The sequence below is a fragment of the Charadrius vociferus genome, unplaced genomic scaffold (genome assembly GCF_000708025.1).
Source record: "Charadrius vociferus isolate BGI_N301 unplaced genomic scaffold, ASM70802v2 scaffold51, whole genome shotgun sequence".
Lineage (NCBI taxonomy): Eukaryota > Metazoa > Chordata > Aves > Charadriiformes > Charadriidae > Charadrius > Charadrius vociferus.
The window spans coordinates 1,708,054-1,727,478 of record NW_009646939.1 but is presented as its reverse complement, the minus strand read 5'-3'; the positions used below and the strand labels follow the sequence as shown (position 1 = coordinate 1,727,478).

Genomic DNA, 19,425 nt, shown 5'->3' with positions numbered 1-19,425 from the left:
GGCAGGGGCAGGGACGAGAGGGGTTCCGCAGCTCCTGGGGGTGGGCGGTGCGCGCCCCGTCACGGCGCGGTTCCGGGTTACGCCAAAAATGCCGGGGCGCTTACTGGGTTTTGCTTCTCAGTTAAAGGATGAAAGGTGGTGAGGAGCCATTTTTTGTGAAATTCATAAAGTCTTCTGGGAACTCGGAGTATTTTTTTAAAGCTCTTGAGGTAAGTGGGCTTGATCACGTTTCTCAGTGAGCGTGGTGAATTATCTCATTAAATTATTTCTGTGGTTGACTTAGGTGTAGCTTATATGTATACATCTGGAAATTTGTTTCTGTAATAGAGGTGTTTAGTGTTTAATAAAGCTTGTTGAACGAGAACAATTTTATTGAAATTACTTCTTGAACAAGAAATAATTATAATTTCAAAACCTGTTGACATGTGACAAAGTGACATGTAGCTTGGAAGGTCTGGATGGTGGCCACTCATCTGAGCACTAAGCAAACTTAGGAGGGAAACTGTGGATTGTTTTCCACCTTGAGAGCTAAAGGCACTGTGTGGCATGAACAGGTCCTGAAAGTTTTTATGATGAATGTTTAAGTTTCGGTATTGTGAAGACTTGGGGGAGTGAGGGGGACACCCATGAAGTATTTTACCCATGAGGTATTTTACCTCTTTCTTCTGCCACTGTACTTTTGCATGGTAGCTTTGTTGTGATCTGTGTCAAGTATATGTACTTGTGTAGTTTTCACAGGATTGGCTGTTTGTGATTTCTTAAATAAATGTTGTTTTATGCACTGTTTACCTGCAGTCTATAAAAGAATTTCAGTCAGAAGAACATCTCCAGATCCTTGAAGAAGAAACAGCACGCAATATAAAAGAAAATGATAAATCGCTTTACATTTGTGATCCTTTTAGAGGTGGTGTTTTCAATCATCTCAAAAAGGTATGCTATGCATCGACTTCTAGCTATATTCTTTTCTGGAAGCTCTCATGCCCATACTTACACTCCATATGTTCTCTCTTTCTGCACTGAGTATAGCAGAATGAAGTATTCACAATAAAATCTTTAAAACTTCACTGCGTCCTGTGTTTAGGGAAGAAGATGACTAGGAAAGCATAAGGATTATTGTGAAGCATGTGGAAAAATAAATAGTATGATCAGTTCCAATTCTGCTGGAGTTGCTAAAGTGGCTCTCACACTTTTTTACCTCCTGAGTAACATGATTTTGTTTAATCTGCAAGGAATTGTCCAGCAGACAAAGACAGGCTTGCTGGAATTCCCTGGCGTATTAGCTATAACATCTGATGCTCTTACTGAGGCCAGAAAACCTACAAGGATTGTACTGAAAATCCACAGCTGAAAGTAAAAACAAAACTGTTGACTACCTGGAGGTGCTAGAGGAGGAGGAAGAGGACAGACCAAGGGTGCTGCCTTCCTCGGGATTCAGGGACAAGGAAAACCTTCCGTACACCAGTGTACCTTCTGCTAATTTTCTTTGGGTTTGTTTTTTTTTCTGTTATTTTACTGCAGCTTGGTTGTAGAATTGTTGGACCACAGGTAGTCCTGTACTGCATGCAGTCCCAGCGATGTGTCCCAAGAGCTGAGTATCCTGTGTACAATATGACCATGGCCGATGTAACGGTATCCTGTACCAGCCTTGAAAAAGATGTTAGGGTAATGCATTGTACATAATGGATTGTTTAGCTGATTATTTTTGACATTTGCTTCAGATGGCTCGTTACTAAGGCTGCAGACATACTATATATAAGTCTAACTGTGCCTGTGTTTAGATATAACTAGTCTTTCTATGTATGTATAATTTATGTAGAGAGTTGTATGGAGAAAGAGGCAGCCTTATATGTAGTACGTAAATGTGTATGTAGTGATGTATCTATGCATGCACATGTATATATTACATCTAAGATTTCAGCTGTGTTAATATAGGAGTAAATGTATGTTTTAGGGATTTTTTTATTAACTGGTTAGTTGGATCACTTAGCTTGCTAGTTTGTCTTCAGCTATAATGCTACGGACAACATGCTCTGTTTCTGGTTACTCAAAACTGAATGGTAAAGATTTAATATCCAGTCAGCTACAGTTTAAATACTTTATCTGAGAAGTTTACTTTTTATTTATTCTGACATCTTTTTCTAATTTACACTAGCTAAAATGCCAATCATCTGTAAAAGTTTACTCCTACATATGGTTGTAGTATTTTTATTAAGGATATGTATTATGTTCAGCTTATCATAAATGCAAATAAAATGGAAATTATATTTTATGTTTTTATGGCTTCCGCACATGTCCATTTTGTATTTTTGAACAATTTTTTAGGAGAAACCATGGACAATTGAAATCTGTGATTTTGTTTTTTAAGGTGAATGTGAATTTGATGTGGGTTCTTTCTTTTTTCTTAATAATTTTCTTATAATTTTTTTCCATGCCCAGGAAGAAGTTCATAAATACGTGCAGATGATGGGTGGACGTGTGTACAGAGACCTCAATGTGTCAGTAACTCATCTTATAGCTGGAGAAGTTGGCAGCAAGAAATACTTAGTAGCTGCTTCTCTGAAAAAACCTATTTTGCTTCCCTCTTGGGTTAAGGCACTGTGGGATAAGTCTCAGCAAAGGTATAAAAAGAACCAAAACAAAACTGATTTTGTTTTGAGGACTGGTAATTCATACGGTGATACAGACTATTTTTTTTTCTTGATTTTACTTGAAGAAAAAATAATTTATTTCTTTTTTCTCTTTCATTTCTTTAGCATAATGAGATACACCGATGTTAACATGGAAGACTACACTTGTCCTGTGTTCCTTGGCTGTACAATTTGCGTTACTGGCTTAAGTAGTTCAGACAGGAAAGAAGTCCAACGCCTCACTGCTGAGCACGGTGGGCAATATACGGGGCAGCTCAAGATGAATGAATGTACTCACCTCATAGTTCAAGAGCCAAAAGGTAGAACTTACAGAGTGAATATTATTTTAACTTCTTGATCTGAAGTAGTGTAAATATGCATAAGCATAAGGGTTTTATCTGTCTCTGTGTCTGCTTCAGTGTTGCTCTTACTACTTCTGATTAGGGAATCACTGTTGATGGGAAGAGTAAAATGGGGCACCCTTACTTTTCTTTAAAGGCATGAGAAAGAACAAAAGAGGAAAAAAGCCAGAAACCCATATGGTATTTAAGAGAAGAAAAAGGGAGAATCCTAGAAGGGATTGAAGAATAAAGAAAACCTAAGTTTTTTTTGGAGAGCTGTATAGCATTTAATGCTGATTGAAACTGGATTGGGTACTAATGTTGTTTAACTGATCTACTCTTTGTGCCTTCTGAACTCCCTACTAAGAAAAAATGAAAGCTCCCTGTCTTTCCTCTTGGGAAGATGAAAGGATTGTAGTTTTATTGTGAGAAGAATGAGAAGGTGGGTTTTTTCCCCAATTTCACTTCCTTTCCCTATGGGGAAATACCCTGGGACTTCTTAAACTCCCCCCACCCTCCACCCCCACCCCACCCTGTTTGAAAACTGTAAAGCCTTTTTTTTTCCCTTTAGTGCCCTGTCATACTGTACCCATGAGCTAGCCATCAATGAGACTTTTTGCTATAACTTTATGTAGAGAATAAATAAGTAGCTTATCAGAAGAGTTCAGGATAACATAACTTTTACGTTGAAATCAGTGATTTGAATTTTTAAATTTTCTTAATGTCCAACCATCTTTCAGCAATCACCATTTAGCATTGGCCTTTTAGTGACTTGTGATTTTTGTTTACATTTGAAAGGTCAGAAGTATGAATGTGCCAAAAAATGGAATGTGCACTGTGTGTCTGTGCAGTGGTTTTCTGATAGCATTGAGAAAGGCTTCTGTCAGGATGAAACGATATATAAAATCGAGGCTGGATCAAAAGTGAGTAACATACCCAGTACGTCAACACCTACGAATCATGCCAGCAAGCCTGATAGTAAGTAAGACCTTTTAAAATATGTTAAAGTAAGGTAGGAAATATTTGTAGTAAGGAGGAAGAACTGTTTCAAATTAGTAGGATGCTGCTTGCTTTTGCAATGCTGGTTTGACAGTTTGGGTTCTGACTCTACTTATTCTTAAAACACAACAGATTACTCTTATGCACATTGAATATTCCAACATGTATAGACTTAAATCGTGAATAATTGCTTAAAAAGTACACTTGAATTAGTTGTATGATTGTATGCTTAAGAATCAGTAGTGTATATCTCTTAAGTCCTGAAAAAAACAACTGTTCATATGTTTGTAGTTTAAAACAAGCGTCTGTTATGAATTTAATCTTACAGTAGTCTTAGGGGGGGAAGCAAATGCTGATTTTTTTAAAAATTATTTTTTAATTTAATTTTTTCTATTTTTTCTATTTTTTTCCATGTATTTATTTTTACTTACTCTATGCTTTTAACAGAAGGGAAGTTAAAAGCATTTGTAAACAAACATTGTAACATGAAAGACACAGCCAGCTTTAAATGTGTCTTTCCAAATGCCTCTTACTGACTACCACTTCGGGAAATGACTGAATATGAGCACTGGGTTAGCACTGCCAACAGAGCACTGGGAATTCAACTTAGGTATTTAATGAGGTTGTACTTACCTGGTATTTTTTATTCTTCAGAATTTACATTTCCTTCTAGCACAACAGAATCGTATGTGGCAGTTTTGTGTAGTGAAGCAGCAGAGAGAGATGAGTCAAAACTAATGCAGCTTTTTTCATTTTGATTTTATTTAAAGATCATACCCTTTCGGACGTCAGCCACATTTCCAATATCAGTTTGAGTGGTGTTAATGAAACAGCATGTAGTTCTGCTATGAGCAGCAGACTGGATCCTCTTCCTGATGAGCTGGAAAACTTGGATATAAGTTCTTTCCAAGCCCCTGAAGATTTATTAGATGGGTGTCGAGTATGTTTAACAATGAATACTTTAAAATGTTTGGTTATAACCCTGTGGAAGCAACTAGGTGGAAGCGCTGGCAATTGCTGCTTGAGTAAATTGTTGTTTCCATGGTCAGTAGCAAATGCCCAATTTATTTCGTGTCCACAGGTTGTAGCTTGTGTTTGTGTCTGTGTATATATGTATGTATATGTATAATTGTATTAAATATGTAGTATAAATACAAAATTATATATTTATAGACATATATATTTAAACACTATAGGTTCTAGAATTGTTGTGTGGGTTTGGGTGGGTTTTGGTTTTTTTGGTTGTATGACTTTGGCTGAGGGTTCATTCCATTAGTAAATATTGAAGTTTTACTAGATTAATTTGCAAAGATAAATTAATCCGATTCTAAATGCTTAACATTTTTGCTGCTTCTCAGAAGCTGCACCACTAGTTCTGCGCTGCTGGAACACAGGTTCTACAGCAGTCAAAACAAATTATACCAAAATACCCTACTTTATTTTTTTCTTCTTTTTTACTTTTTTCTTTTTTCTAAAAGCCTTTTTTGTTGTTCTGTTCTTATTGTAGATATATTTGTGTGGCTTCAGTGGCAGGAAGTTGGACAAGATGAGAAGGCTTATTAATTGTGGTGGTGGTGTTCGATTTAATCAACTTAATGAAGATGTTACCCATGTCATTTTGGGAGAAAATAATGATGAGCTGAAACACTTTTTGGACAAGACAGCTCACAGGTTATGATAACTATATTGCTTAAGGTCTACTTCTGCCTTGTTTTCTTTCTCTTACCGCCTTGTAAACAGGAAAACATGTATTGATTTGGAGATCCTAAATAGTTCTTGACTTAAATGAGAAGACTTACAGCTAGTATTCATAAGTATGTCCTCATGTGCTCTTGAATAGTGCAGTTCTTTGAGTAGCCATGAGTCACTTCAGTGAATAGAAAAACAAGTATTACTGGTGAAAAGAGGTGTTAACTTGTATTCGTTAATATATTGAGGAGGAAGGATTTGGCAACCCAGCAGTGGCAGATATAATTTACATTATAAATACATATATACATACAAAATAAGTATGAATTTCTCTGTTCTTAGACTGAAAGAATTTTTAATAATCTTGAAGTTTGAAGTTCGTAAAGTGCCCAAAGCTTGCATAGTATTGCAGTTATGAACTTCAGGTCTGTGTATATACTGGTATTTGCAAAGCAGGAAAGAAGAATCACGGTTCTGAAACCTGCCTTAACTTGTTTGTATAACACTTTGTTTTACAGGCCTCATGTAGTGACAGCAAAATGGTTGCTGGAGTCATTTAGTAAAGGTTGTCTACATCCAGTGGAGCAATATATCCCTCCAAATTATCAGCTGCTAGAGAACCCAATTTTGGAGCAACCTGGAATGAAGTCAATTCTTCCCAAAAATAACAGTCTCTTGAAGAAAGAAGCTGTGAATGTTATAAAGCACCAGAAAGCTACTGACGATGACTTCCTCTCTCAATATGTAAATAATGATTCTACATTAGGTACGTTCTTGGCTCAGCACACCATAGAAAGTTTAACTGCTCATAATTAGCGTATGAGCTTTGCAGCATTTGCTTATTAAGAAGCTAGCCATATCTAGTATGTTAATTTCTATATTGTGTTTTAGAAATCAAATTTTAAACAGGCCTATGTAGAGCAGTTTTTAACTAAAACCTGGCTGAAACAGCAGAATACTGTCATTTCTTCATAAAACTATTTTGAGTTGTCTTTGACGTTCTTGTCAAGCAATTACTATTGTTGGTTGTTTTTTTGTTTGGGTTTTTTTTTTTTTCCTTTCAGATGAAGCTGAAAAACTAACATCCGGAACCATCAATGATGTTACTCACTTTACTGTTCAAGGAGAGAATCAATCTTCCATCTGTAATGGTTCTTTGGGAGAGTCTTCTGCACAGGTTGAAGGAGGCTTGTTTGTCAGAAAAAGTTTTCTTGTTTTGGGTTTTGGTGAAGAGGACGAGTCCTGCATTGTAGATATTATAACAGAGAATGCTGGGAAAATTCTGCCGCTGCAAAGCAGAACAATTGCAGACTATGCTGTCGTACCTTTATTAGGGTGCACAGTGAAGCCGACTGTTGGTGATGTTGTCACAAATACATGGCTGGTAAGGGAGTTACACTTTCACTTCCATGAGTAAATAGGTATCTATCTATATTAGAAATGCATCTTGTCGAATGTAGAATTATCGCTGCCTCGAATATAGGTAAGGTACTGAGAGATTAGCCTTGTTTCATTGGAAATGTATTAAAATGGAACCATGCTTTAAAGCCTCTGGATCTGTAAGGTATTTTTCATCTGTTTTCGCTTCAATTTCTTCAGGCTTGTTAAATAGAAGTCATGACTCAAAGGCTTCTTATACGAGAGCCTGACAGCATTCTCTCTAATGAATTGTAGAAGGAGCTAGTTGACTAATAATGATTTCATTTGATACCTGTACTTACCTGTCTCATGCTTTTTACAGCTTTTTAACTTGTGGCAGAAGAGCAAGTCAGCTTTATAGCTCGAAGTAAAAAAATATTAACCATATTTGCTAAGAGCAGGCACATGATGTAGACTAATTGCTGTTAGTATTTTTCAGTACTAGGTAACTTTCTGTGAAGTAAATCTATACAGACCCTCAGATCATGCCTTGAACTACTTTAAGGGAGCCTCCAGTGCAGGAAGAGTAGTAACTGAAAAGTTCTGAATAATGCCTCAGTATGTCAAGCCTGACAAAATTAAAATTATCTAGAAAAGAATTTGACTGGTTCAAAAGGAAATAATTTGTCTCAAATGTAATGATAGAAGCAGGATTGCTTGTTGTTGAGTCCATAAATGCTATTGCACGATTGCTGAAATATTGTTGGCTTTGTTGCTGTTTGGCTTGATTTACATTGTTATCTCTTTCACCTTCTTTAAGATAACATGTGTGGAACAGCAGCTTCTTTTAGATCCACAGTCCAATCCACTTTTCACACCGGTCCCAGTAATGGAAGGAGTTACCCCTCTGGTAGACTGTGTTCTTTCTTTTAGCCAGTTCACTGGTGCAGAGAGAGATTCCTTGGTTTATCTGGCAGGACTGCTAGGAGCCAGGTATGTCTCCTGTCACTGTTTCCTCGTGTTCTTAGGCAGCCAGTGTGATGAAATCCATTTATGCATTTCATTTCTTCTTTTACAGGAGTAACAAATATTACAGTTAAAGCTCTTTTGGATTCTATTGATTTACAAAACCTAGTGCTGAAGCAATGAGATGTTATTATATAATTCTTTTATTTTTCTCTCCTTTAGGGAAATTTAGTCACATCCACGCGGTCTAATATCTGCCAGAATATGTTCAGTTTCATACAATGACTGAGTCTCAGTAAATTTTTGCTCAAAAAAAGTCAGTTTTTCAGATGTCAGGCCTTTTGAATTGCTCTTCAGTTATCCAGGAGTTGGACCATTGTTCCCCCTCTTCAGTACTATCTGGTTCAGCCTCGTAACCAATGATAGTGCACCATTTCCTAGGAGCTGAGATGGTGAATTATTTGCTCCTAATCTTTGAAAAACATTGAAAAACATGTTTAGTCAAAAAGTGGCAAGATTGTATAGCTTAGAATATCATTTGATCTGATTTGTAGTCTGTTTGAACTAAATTTTTTGTTGGTGAGTTCTCAGCCCTGCTGTCTTCTTGGAAGATTGGGTCCTTGATGATAAGAGAAAAACTAATGTAAATAGAAAACTATTGTGCATTTTGAAATTATGCTTGTTGGCCCCAGAAAGGAATCCTGCTTGTCCCATTAATCTTGCAGAAGAATGTTAGGCCCAGTGTATGATTTGGAAATGGGATATGTGAGGACCTCTGGAGTATGAGAAATGTTACGTTTTCAATACTGATAGAAGCAAAACATTACTGTTTAACTTTTTTGTGTGTGTGTGTAGGTTAGGCTGTCAAGTGCAAAGTGGATGGCCTTAGATAATTCTACTGCTTCTTTTTCTGTTGCTTGAATGCATTTTATAATAGCATAAACGTGCCCTGGATTAATTTTGTTTATGACTAAATGAATGTTTTATTAATCTAATTTTAGAGTCCAAGAATTCTTTGTGCGGAAAGCCAATGCAAAAAAGGGAATGTTTGCCAGTACCCATCTGGTGGTGAGAGAACCGGATGGTTCCAAGTATGAAGCTGCGAAGAAGTGGAATTTGCCAGCAGTCACTGTAGCTTGGCTTTTGCAGTCTGCAAGGACAGGAAGGAGAGCAGATGAAAGCAAGTTTTTGGTTGAAAATGCAGAGGCTGAAGGTTGGTTACTAGCAAGTTAGGGAGTATGATTGTGTCATTGTAATGTTTGTTCATGGGAAAGAAGGCAGGTATGATGAAATTTTTTTTCCTAACACCTTCAAAGTATTGTAGCTAAAGGATATTTTTCCAAGTATTTTCCATATTTTTTTTCCTACTGTTGAGTCGTTATTATAGAAATGATACTGTATATTTGCTGCAAGTCTCTTGGAGCTAGGGGAGTTTTGTCGTTATCAGTCAGTTGGGAATCAAGCTCAGTGTCTGAGTTTTGTCCTTTCTGACATATGCTGCTCTGTAGATTGCAGGAGAATTGGTGGTAGATCCAGCTTAGAACTTCCTCCTTGTTGATCTGCAATGATGTGATGCCCCTCTGCTCAGTCCTTCATGCCTACTTCATTTTCTGGTGCTTCTACTCCTTTTCCAGTTATTTCACACCATTTATTTGGCAATATTTCTTTCATATTACGATGCAGACTACAGTGATTTAATACTGAAGGTTAGCAGACCTGTTTTACCAGTGCACTTGTGAATTCATTATATGGGTTACTAAGTCAGAAGACAAAACCGTATGTTGATGGCATAGGCACATCTTATCTGTATATTATTCTTTTAAGGAAAAGAAGTTGGGAGGCAGGGGAAATGAGCAGTGAAATGTAAAAGCCATTCTTGTACTAATCTTTCTGAGCTATAAAGATGATGAGTCATGCTTATCTAGAAGTGTTTATGATGCATAAGCTCTAAGGGCCTATCCATGGCTAAATCTTGATCCTATTGGTCCAAAGGTGTAAGGGACTGAAAGTTTACATAGTGACCTAAAGAGGTGTGATTCGGAGTCATGAATACGAAAGAAATTTTACGTTGCACGGAAAGTAAGGAGTCAGGGAGGAGGAGTTACCTTTAATGTTGAAAGGGAAGGATTTGTTGTGTATTACATCTTTTTCTTGGATTTGTGTTTTGATAGTTGTACGACGTATGTGAGCTATACAGATATGTGTGGTACTGCAAACAGCATGAGCAGGCCAGGTTGCTAGCTCATTTGAAGACACTTAAGGTCAAGCTCAGTATCAGTGTAATTCAAACTAAGTAGTTAACTGGAAGAGACAGTTAAGATACTGGCTTTCAAAATATAATCATCAGTTTAGAGCATTTATTAGGGAGGATCTGTATTATTGGGGGGCGTGGGGAAGGAAGGTCAGATAAACTTTCAGTTATTTAAATAAAAGTGTATGTGACATCTGTGTTCAAAAGAAAAATCAGATTGCTTCCTTATGTTTTCTTTGTTTCTTTTAAAGATAAGGAGAGTTCCATTACTCAACTTAACAAGACACCAGCAACTGTTAAATCTCCTGATTCTGAACAACCTACTTATCTCCTTGAAGCCGGAAAAAAACCAGCTGTGACTCCTCTTGATATCAACAGGTTCCAGAGTAAAGCTTTCCAAGCTGTAATCTCTCATCATACTGGGAAGACAACCCCTCTTGCACAAGGGGGGCTTCCACAGAAAGAGCCATCTTTACATCTTGATACCCCATCAAAATTTCTTTCCAAAGACAAGTTATTCAAGCCTTCTTTTGATGTGAAGGTGATCATCTTTGCAAATTTTTTGGTCTGTAGAGCCAGTAGGGTTAAAGATGCGTGTAAACTTAAATACAGCACAGAAATCTGTGCTTACCCCTTTTTATGCTGTTAACATACAGACTTTCTGTTTTGAATAAAGGCAGGAAAACTCGCTATATTTATTTATATATATTTCTAGTTAATGACCTATGGACTAAATTCATTGACTAGTAGATGCTATAACGTCCTTAACAAAGCTCCTTTATGCTTATTGCATAATATCCTCATGTGTTCTACACCTCACGCAGGACACAGTCTGTTCTTTACATTTAAAGACTGAGAAATGTAACAAAGAAGGCTTGTAATTGCTCCAGGTATTTGGAAACAAGTGTTTGCTGTTTTTTTGATGAAAAGCTACTTTAATGAGATGTTTTAATGTAATAGCTTTATAGCAATTACAAAACTGTTATTGCAAATTGAAAAATGCATTGGGGTTTGGGGTTCATTGTCTCACTCTGAAGGCCACAAGAGGCTTCTTCCTGTTTTGCGTAGGCAGACTCTAAGATTGGGATTGTCTTGTGCTGCTTTTGTGCAGTGGTACTATAGTTGCATTTGCTAGCTGCTACTGTAGTACGCCTGTGGTTTAGGAGTATGAAATCTTACTGCAGACTATATTTGTGAAATCTACGAGTGAGTGAGAATTTTGTAATATGTTCTTGAAAGTCAGTCCGTTGCTTCTTTTTTGGTAGGATGCTCTGGCAGCTTTGGAAACTCCAGGAGGTCCTGATCAAAAAAACAGGAAACTGAGCACACCTCTCTCTGAAGTCATCGGCAGAAACTTGAAATTGGCACTGGCAAACAGCACAAGGCATACAGTAGCTCTTACTGCCAGCCCTCAGTTGACTGCTGCACAGCCAGAAGTGGTAGGAAATTCCGATTTTGAGTTTCTGGAACTTAGGCTTAATTTAGAAAACGCCATATCTTTTGTAATTTAAGTTAAAAGGAGTTTGTGAATTGTGCTCTGTTATCTATTTGAGTAGAAATCCATATGCTTATGCATTCTTCAATGACAGTTAAAGGAAGGTAAGATAAAAGAGTTTCTTCTGCTTACTAGGGGTCACAAGATGTGATCAGTTGCCTACCCCCTTACAAAGACACATTAGGTTATCCTTTCTTGTAGTCATCTTGCCTCTTCAGTCTAATCTACCATAGTGAGAGAAAACAGAAAAAGATGTAGGAGGAAAGAGAGTTTTTATGTATTGCTTGCCATGTTAGTATACTGTTTACTGTAGAGGAGGGGCAAGAAAGCTAGTAACCTTGAGCAAGGGAAGGCTGTCACTTCTTATTTTGTAGCTCCTTATTCTTACTTTTTTTCACTCCCGTGAAGTAATTCTGGCATCAGGTTTGATAATTCCTTAATTGCAGTGTTCAGGAAGTGTTTGGTCTGCAATGGAAGGAGCAGAATATGTTCCAGGGAGACTGGCTGAGAGTGAATGTTTTGTCTTTGGTTTCCTAGTGCATGCAATAATAATAGTGCTGGGTTTTCACTATGCAGTCTGGGAGAAGCCAAAATAGAGAAAATGTGTTTATCTCAGTTTTGTTGTTATTGCGTATTTTTCTATATGCTTTACTAAATATGAAAATATTTATGTTACTGATACAGAAAACTTCCAAACTTGACTCTCTTTTTTTTTTTATCCCTGCTGCTTGAACAGGAAGAAGAGCGCAAGCCTCTTGCTGATGTGGTTATATATGTTAGTAAAAAGCTTAGTAAGAAGCAAAGCGAACTGAATGCAATAGCAGCTTCTCTTGGGGCAGACTACAGGTATCAACTGATAAAAACAGCTTCTAATCTTCTGCACTGATATGACTTCTAATAAATACAATTCTTTGCATTCTAATATGCTTTATCTACATGACCTTTTGCTGTAGCAAAAAGTTTTACCATCTTAAACAATTTCTATTGCAAAATAATCTGCTTCTAATGTGAAATAAGGCCATCTTTCCCCACCGCATCCCCAGTCTCTGTGTTCTTGATAAGTCTGTCTTGGAAAGACTGTTTGTCCTGAAGTCTTCCTAAATTGCAGATTTTTTAAATTTTTTTTTTCTTCTCTTCTTTTTTTGAAGAAAACTATGAAATGTGTTTAGCTTTTGGGTAGTTTAAAATTTGCTTTACACTTCAGATTTTGAATCTGTTCTGAATTTGTGTGTGTTTCTACCTGGCTCAAAACGAATTATTTTATAGATTGTAAGCACGGCTAAGTTAGTGTGCTTAGAAAAGCTTAGGAAAAATAGGAGGTCAAGAAGAGAAACCACAAAATAACATTTGTGATTTTAAGACAGAATTCTGCTCCCACCAAATCTGATTTATATATTTTGTTAGTGATTTCTATAGTAAGTGTTTGTTAGTGATTTCTATAGTAAGTGTTACCATGCACTTGGTGGATGAGGAAGTTGCCCTTATGTTTGATAGTACCTTAGAAATGCTTAAGATATTTGCATTAGATAGCAAATACTTTTTAAAATTGGTTTAAATGCTAGAATCCCACATTTTGTTTATTTTGAGCTTCCAGGATCAGTATTTCACTTACAGCTCAATATGTCAACAAAAGAGAAAGCGCTCTCATCTTGGGTCACACATTCTTCTCAGAAATTGATTTGAAACTCCACTTAATTAAATAAAAACAAACACAAAACAACTAAAGCAAAACCCCTTCTCTTCCCTGTATGTGTCAGATTTAATTTTGTTTACTTCAGGAATGCTTTCATAAGACACTGAAGTTGTTCTATCCTGAAACTGAATGCTGTCTTTTTAGATGAAGAAAGTGGGCGCATTGCTTGTTTAGGCATAACAAAATAGGCAAAGCAATATTTTAATATGAACAAGGGCTAGAACAATTTCTGAGCTGGATTTCTGATACTTTTTGATAGATAGATATCTTCAAGTTGTATTTTGTTTTCTTTCCTAGATGGTGCTTTGATGAAACAGTAACACACTTTATCTACAAAGGAGGACAAAATGACAACAATAAGGAATACAAATCTGTTAAAGAACGGGGTATACATATTGTTTCAGAACACTGGCTTTTAGAGGTATGGAGTTTGATTTGTTCCTTTATTAAAAGTGAAAGAAAATATAAGCTTAAAAACAGTTGTATGGCAGTCGATTTTCTATTTGCATTTATACTGCACATATATAGGAACTGATGTTTTGCATCCTGCTTTGAATTTATAAATTAAGCAGTCAGTTTTCACTTATGTACTCTTACCTTGTTCTCCACGGGGAGAAAAGAAATTCTCTTCCATTTCTGCTACGTTTCTCAGAATGAGAGCCACATTTTTCTCTTGTGTGAAGTACTTCTTTTGGTGGTGTTCTTATTGTACTTTTCCTGTGTTTAGATGTGGAATTTCTCTCTTATCTCAATCAGTTTCTCATCTTTCTTATGTTAACTGATGTTATTACAGAGTGCCCAAGAATATAAACGGCTTCCTGAATCTCTCTTTCCTCACACTTACAATCCCAAAATGAGCCTGGACATCAGTGCCACGCAAGATGTCAGGCTCTCCTCCTCCAGTAAACTTCCATCAACTGGAAAACCAGCAGAGGAAAATGAGGTATAATGTGTGATACGAATTCATGTTCTATGAAGTTATTTGGATCCAGTTAACTTAGTTGTTATATTAACATATTAATAAAAAACATTGATGCTTATTTAGTGATGCCCTGAATCGGGTTTAGCTAGTAATTAATAGTAGCTATTGCAGATGTTCCTTAAGGTTTTTCTGCATTTGTAATATTTCTCTTCTAAGGCGATGGAAGGAAACGCAGGCATTTCAGGATTAGAAGGGCTTTCCAAATTTGAAATTATTTCCAAATTTGAGATGACGTTAGTCCAGTCTTTGCTTTCTGTTGTTGGTAACGAGATCCAAGGTGTGAACTTGCCTTAGCAGACATCTAGATTGCAGAATAGATGTTGCCACTGATGCTGCTGTTCACTGTTTTACTGTCATTGCAGTAGCAGAAAGGTTGGATGTAATCTTAAGGCAAGATTAATAATCTTCAGAATTTATGCACTTGTTGAACATGGGTTAAATGCAAAAAGAATTGGTGTTTGAGAATTCTACTTGTCTTCATTGTTTTTAGATTATTCCAGTGGATGAAGATGATGCTGAAGATGATTTAACTACTGACCAAATAAAGGAAATGGTTAGTGCAGGGGAAGAACAAGTTGTAACAAGTGAATCCAAAGGAGGTAAATGTTTTCAAAATAGTTGTGGAACATCAGACTATCAAAATAAGCCTTTTAGGGTTTCAGGTGGTCAGTGTAAAGATCTGGAAGCTTTAGGTACCGTATTTGTATACCAGTCAAGTGCAGCTTAGCCCTTATTGTTGCTGGATGAGAGGAAAGGATTTTGCCCTCTATTTTAAAGAATTTAATAGCCCATAAGAAAATCATAATCATCCGTTGCAAATTACTTAATTGCCATTTCTTTGTTTTTAAAACACTGAAGTTCATCTTTAATGTAACAAATCACTGTTTTAGGGTATACCTTTTTTGTTATGTAAACAAATGTGTTGCGGCAGAATTGTGGATATAAGTTAGATCATGTGAACAAGTTCAGAAGTGAGCCAAATGGAGATTTCACCTTGTGTCTAGAAATAGCTGACTCGAGGTATATGTAATTTCCCTAGATATTTTTTCCCATGTATCTTTTCCTCTCCTTAATGCATTGTCTTTGTTCTGATGAGGGGGTGGCAGGGCGAAAGTTGACTGGAATTTCAGTTACTTTTCACTTGTTAAAATTTAACAGTCTTTATCTTACGAGTTTTGTTCCTTTTCTGAAGTTTTAACCCAAGCACTAGAAATGAGGGAGAACTTCCAAAGGCAGCTGCAGGAGATCATGTCTGCCACCTCACTAGTGAAACCACAAGGGCAAAGAGGATCCCTTTCAAGGAACAGTTTTGATGGTTTTCCAACCACTCCTGATAGCACACGGTCTGTGCGAAATGGCCGCAGTAGGGCCTTGGAAGCATTAAGGTATTGATTTGTGTTTCAAAGTATCTTATTTTGTCCTCCCTGTGCATACTTAGACATTCGTTGGAACATGAATAGGTCTCCAGGGTTTTCAGATGTATTGGCTTTCTCTACTGATGTTCTTAAGTTGCTTCTCTTGCAATTCAGAATCTTTAACTACACATGCTAGATAAAGTCAGAATGTTATCTTAATCCATAGTGGCCATCTTGTTTTTAAAAAATCACAGAATAGTAAGATTGCTTTTTAGTTTTGAATTGAATTATGCCAATGGATATATTTTCTTTTTCTTCAGGTTAGTTAGTGTTCTTACAGATTTTGAATAAAGCAATGCTGCAGTGTTTCAGTACATAGGTCATATACAAGTAGTAGGTATTTCTGCAAAGCACCTCTATGAATGTTTCTGCTCTTTTATTTTTCTTTGTGAACAGAGAATAGGATTTGAACTCTTAACAATGTTGAGCTACAGTGAGAAAGTAATGGAAACCTTGCAAAATTATCCTTTAGCTCAGTGTTTATTTGCAAATTAATACATTCAGTGAAGAGTAGAATACATTGTGGTTTGAATAATTTATCAATATGACACATGATAAAAACATCTTGTACTGATATTTTGGTTGCCTTTTTTCAGCCATGCTGACACTTAGACTTACAAAGCCAGACAGCTGGGAGTTGCTTTTATACTGAAATTTTCCCCTTTCCCAGCCATGCTTTCTAATAATGAGGTCACTTGGATGCTAGTATTCTGTAAAACAAATGAATATTTAAGGTGTATCTGCTTTTTCCTTAGGCAATCCCGTCAGGCACTCACAGATATAAACACAGAGCCATCCCAGAGTGAGCAGATCATTTGGGACGATCCTACTGCAAGGGAGGAGAGGGCAAGACTTGTCAGCAACTTGCAGTGGCCTAATAGTCCTTCCCAGTACACTGAGCATGGTCAGAGTAACACCAATAAGAAAATGGAAGAGTCTGCCTTCAAAGGATCTTTAGCTGATGCAGAGATTGCTGGTATAGGTAAAATCAGAAATACAATATCCTTGTTCTTTGCTACAGCATCCACTTGATCTTTGGGACTTTTAAAATACAAGAGTGTTTGAATTCTATTTTTTTTTTTTTTAAAAAGTGAGCATTGTTAGCATTTTTTAAATGCCAAAAGACATTTTTACATCTTTGAGCTCCATTATGTGTTGCTGTTTTTTAAAGAGAAACTTTCCTATCCATTTGCCATTTGCGGTCAAACACCAAGGCAGCGCCTGTCTAAAAATAGTCTGTGTCAGCTTTAGGAAGTCATCCAGATTTTTTTTGGAACTCCATCTGGTTTCCAGGTAATAATTCAGGTAGGTGTAGTGGAATTCAAATGGGAATACCGATAGCAAAATCTTTTTAATTGTAGTGGAAATACTCATAGGTGAAGAATGGAGATGTACGAATCAGGTAACCCGTGAGCCCAAGAAACAGATGTCAGAGCTGCCCATGGACATGCTCAGGATTCAGTGAAGATACTGTACTTATCTTCCTTGTTCTTTTTGAAGTCTTTAGTCTACTGCTAGGACTAAGGAAGCAACATACTTAGGTTTTTCCATCTGTTTTTGCTTTCTTCCCATTCCTGCCTCCTGAGAGGTCACAGAATCCTTTATTTCTCTCTCCCTGCTGCCTCTCTCCTGCCCCCAACTCCTTCCCTCAATGTACTTGAGAGTTTCTGCTTGCACCAACAGTTCCTGAAAACTGACCCTATGCTAGAGGAGGTCTAAGAAAATTGGCTAAATGCATTCAATTGATTTTTGGTTCAACTGAATCAGTGTGGTTTAGCCAAAGAAATTAGACTATTTGAGGTTTTTGTTTTTTTCAAAGCAAGGCATTCGGGGACATTAGTCTGCAGTATTGTAGTTGGTGGTTTGTGGTATAAGGAAGAGCATCTTTATGAAAAGCAACGGTGAAATGTAAGTTTACATGTTGAAGCAGCAGTTGTGTTTTGTCCTTTTAGGATAGCTTTTTTTAAAATTTAATTTTATTTTTTACTTTATCCATAATTATATTCAGCCAAAGAAAAGTCATGCAACAATGCTTTACTTTCACAGCTGTTCCTGAGGCTGGGGATGGAGATTTGATTGAAGGTGTAAAGAATCCTGTGTGTAGAGATCCTGAAACACCGATTCAAGATCACTTGATCCCCACTCCGCAGGCCCCCAGCATAGCTTTCCCACTGGCTAACCCTCCTGTGGCACCACAGCCCAAAGAAAAGGTTTGTCATATGAAGAAATATTTATGATGATTTGTGTTGTGAGAGATGTGGTGACAGTTTATGAAATTTTGAACTTGACAGTAAATACAAAATAGGTGAATATCTGCATTTAAAATCTTCAAGTGGATTACTTTTGTGCAGTTCTATTTCTCTTTCCCCCATTCTTCAAGATTTTGAACAAATAATGTTTGCTCAAATAAATAAAGCTCTTTTTGTTCAGACAAGTAAAGCTTTTAGTCCTGTTAGTTCCTGCTGGAACGCTGAGGTAGGCTTTGGAGTGGAGAGTTACTATGTGTATTACTTGGAACTCCTCCAGCCATGTTAGGATGATGGAGAAAAGGTTAAGCCTTTGTTTCCTTGGTGGTATCTGGAATTTATGTTTAGGTACAAACAGAAAATTATTTTTCTGCCAAAAACCTACTTTAAAATTCTACTATTTTACAGTGAACTTGGAAGGGGCTAGGAAAATAAACGTAGTCTTTTGCCTGCAGTGTATCACTTGATGCTCAAACTTTCTGCTCTGTGTCTTCAGAGGCATAACATTATGTTAGTAAATAAGCTGTGGTGAAAATGCATAGAGGCTCTTGAAGTTATAGAAAATCTGAATGAATGAGGCAGTGTGGTAGACAGATGATGATTTTTTTCATGTGTTCAACTTGGCATTCAGTCGATATGAATGAAGGATTTGTTTTTATGACAGGTTGGTTCAGTTGTGCCCTGAAGAAAGGGGGAACCAAGAGGATGTTAAGCGGGAGTCTTAACATTAGTTTGATAAGATCCAAGCTTTTTGTCAAGTGATTGACAGGATTGGTTCTGCTTTTTCTGGCTAAAAGAAAACTTAATATAAAAATAACCCAGAGTGTTTGGCAGAGAAATAGTCAGCTGTCAACCTAAGCTATCTGTCATATTTTCAAAATCTGTTACTGTATTTCCAGGCTGTTACAAAAGATGAAAAGGCTGATGAAGAACCAGAAAAACACCGTAAATTTCAGCTGTCTTCTCTTAATCCTCCAGAAAGATTTGATTACTGCCATCTGATTGAGGAATTAGGTACCAGATATTTGTGAAATGCAAAGAATAGTACATGTCTGTATGTGTCTGGTCAGCTGTGACTCGTTGGGGAAAAGAAAGGGCTTCTGTTAATGACTCATCAGATTTGAGGTCTCAAATTTATGGCTTTCTGTGCTTGCGAGCGATTCTTTGAATATATTATTATTATGTGAGCCATCAGCTTTGCCATAAAACAGCAATGGTTTTGTCTTCTAGCAGTTTTCTTCTAGCTGTCTCCACAACAGCCTTATTCTTTACTATCGAGAGTGCCCAGGATCTGCTGTGCTCTGGTGTCTCTCCCATTCCTGTCTGTTACAGTGGCACTTTATTTTTATCAGAGCCACTCTT

The 19,425-nt window shown here is 36.9% G+C and overlaps 1 protein-coding gene across 1 annotated transcript in view; it reads left to right on the top strand.

Annotated features, from left to right (window-relative positions):
- The first annotated feature begins 128 nt into the window (after positions 1–128).
- Positions 129–19,425, top strand: part of TOPBP1 (topoisomerase (DNA) II binding protein 1) — a 23,195-nt gene continuing 3,898 nt past the window's right edge. Inside the window, exons 1-22 of the mRNA XM_009894969.1 lie at positions 129–209; positions 796–930; positions 1,519–1,662; positions 2,437–2,618; positions 2,754–2,947; positions 3,767–3,946; positions 4,738–4,907; positions 5,475–5,638; positions 6,175–6,422; positions 6,721–7,040; positions 7,836–8,008; positions 8,983–9,194; positions 10,484–10,773; positions 11,498–11,671; positions 12,464–12,573; positions 13,718–13,841; positions 14,214–14,363; positions 14,893–15,001; positions 15,595–15,787; positions 16,573–16,799; positions 17,864–18,027; positions 18,963–19,077. Coding sequence (XP_009893271.1) covers positions 129–209; positions 796–930; positions 1,519–1,662; positions 2,437–2,618; positions 2,754–2,947; positions 3,767–3,946; positions 4,738–4,907; positions 5,475–5,638; positions 6,175–6,422; positions 6,721–7,040; positions 7,836–8,008; positions 8,983–9,194; positions 10,484–10,773; positions 11,498–11,671; positions 12,464–12,573; positions 13,718–13,841; positions 14,214–14,363; positions 14,893–15,001; positions 15,595–15,787; positions 16,573–16,799; positions 17,864–18,027; positions 18,963–19,077 — 3,859 coding nt within the window. The remainder of the gene's footprint in view (positions 210–795; positions 931–1,518; positions 1,663–2,436; positions 2,619–2,753; positions 2,948–3,766; positions 3,947–4,737; positions 4,908–5,474; positions 5,639–6,174; positions 6,423–6,720; positions 7,041–7,835; positions 8,009–8,982; positions 9,195–10,483; positions 10,774–11,497; positions 11,672–12,463; positions 12,574–13,717; positions 13,842–14,213; positions 14,364–14,892; positions 15,002–15,594; positions 15,788–16,572; positions 16,800–17,863; positions 18,028–18,962; positions 19,078–19,425) is intronic.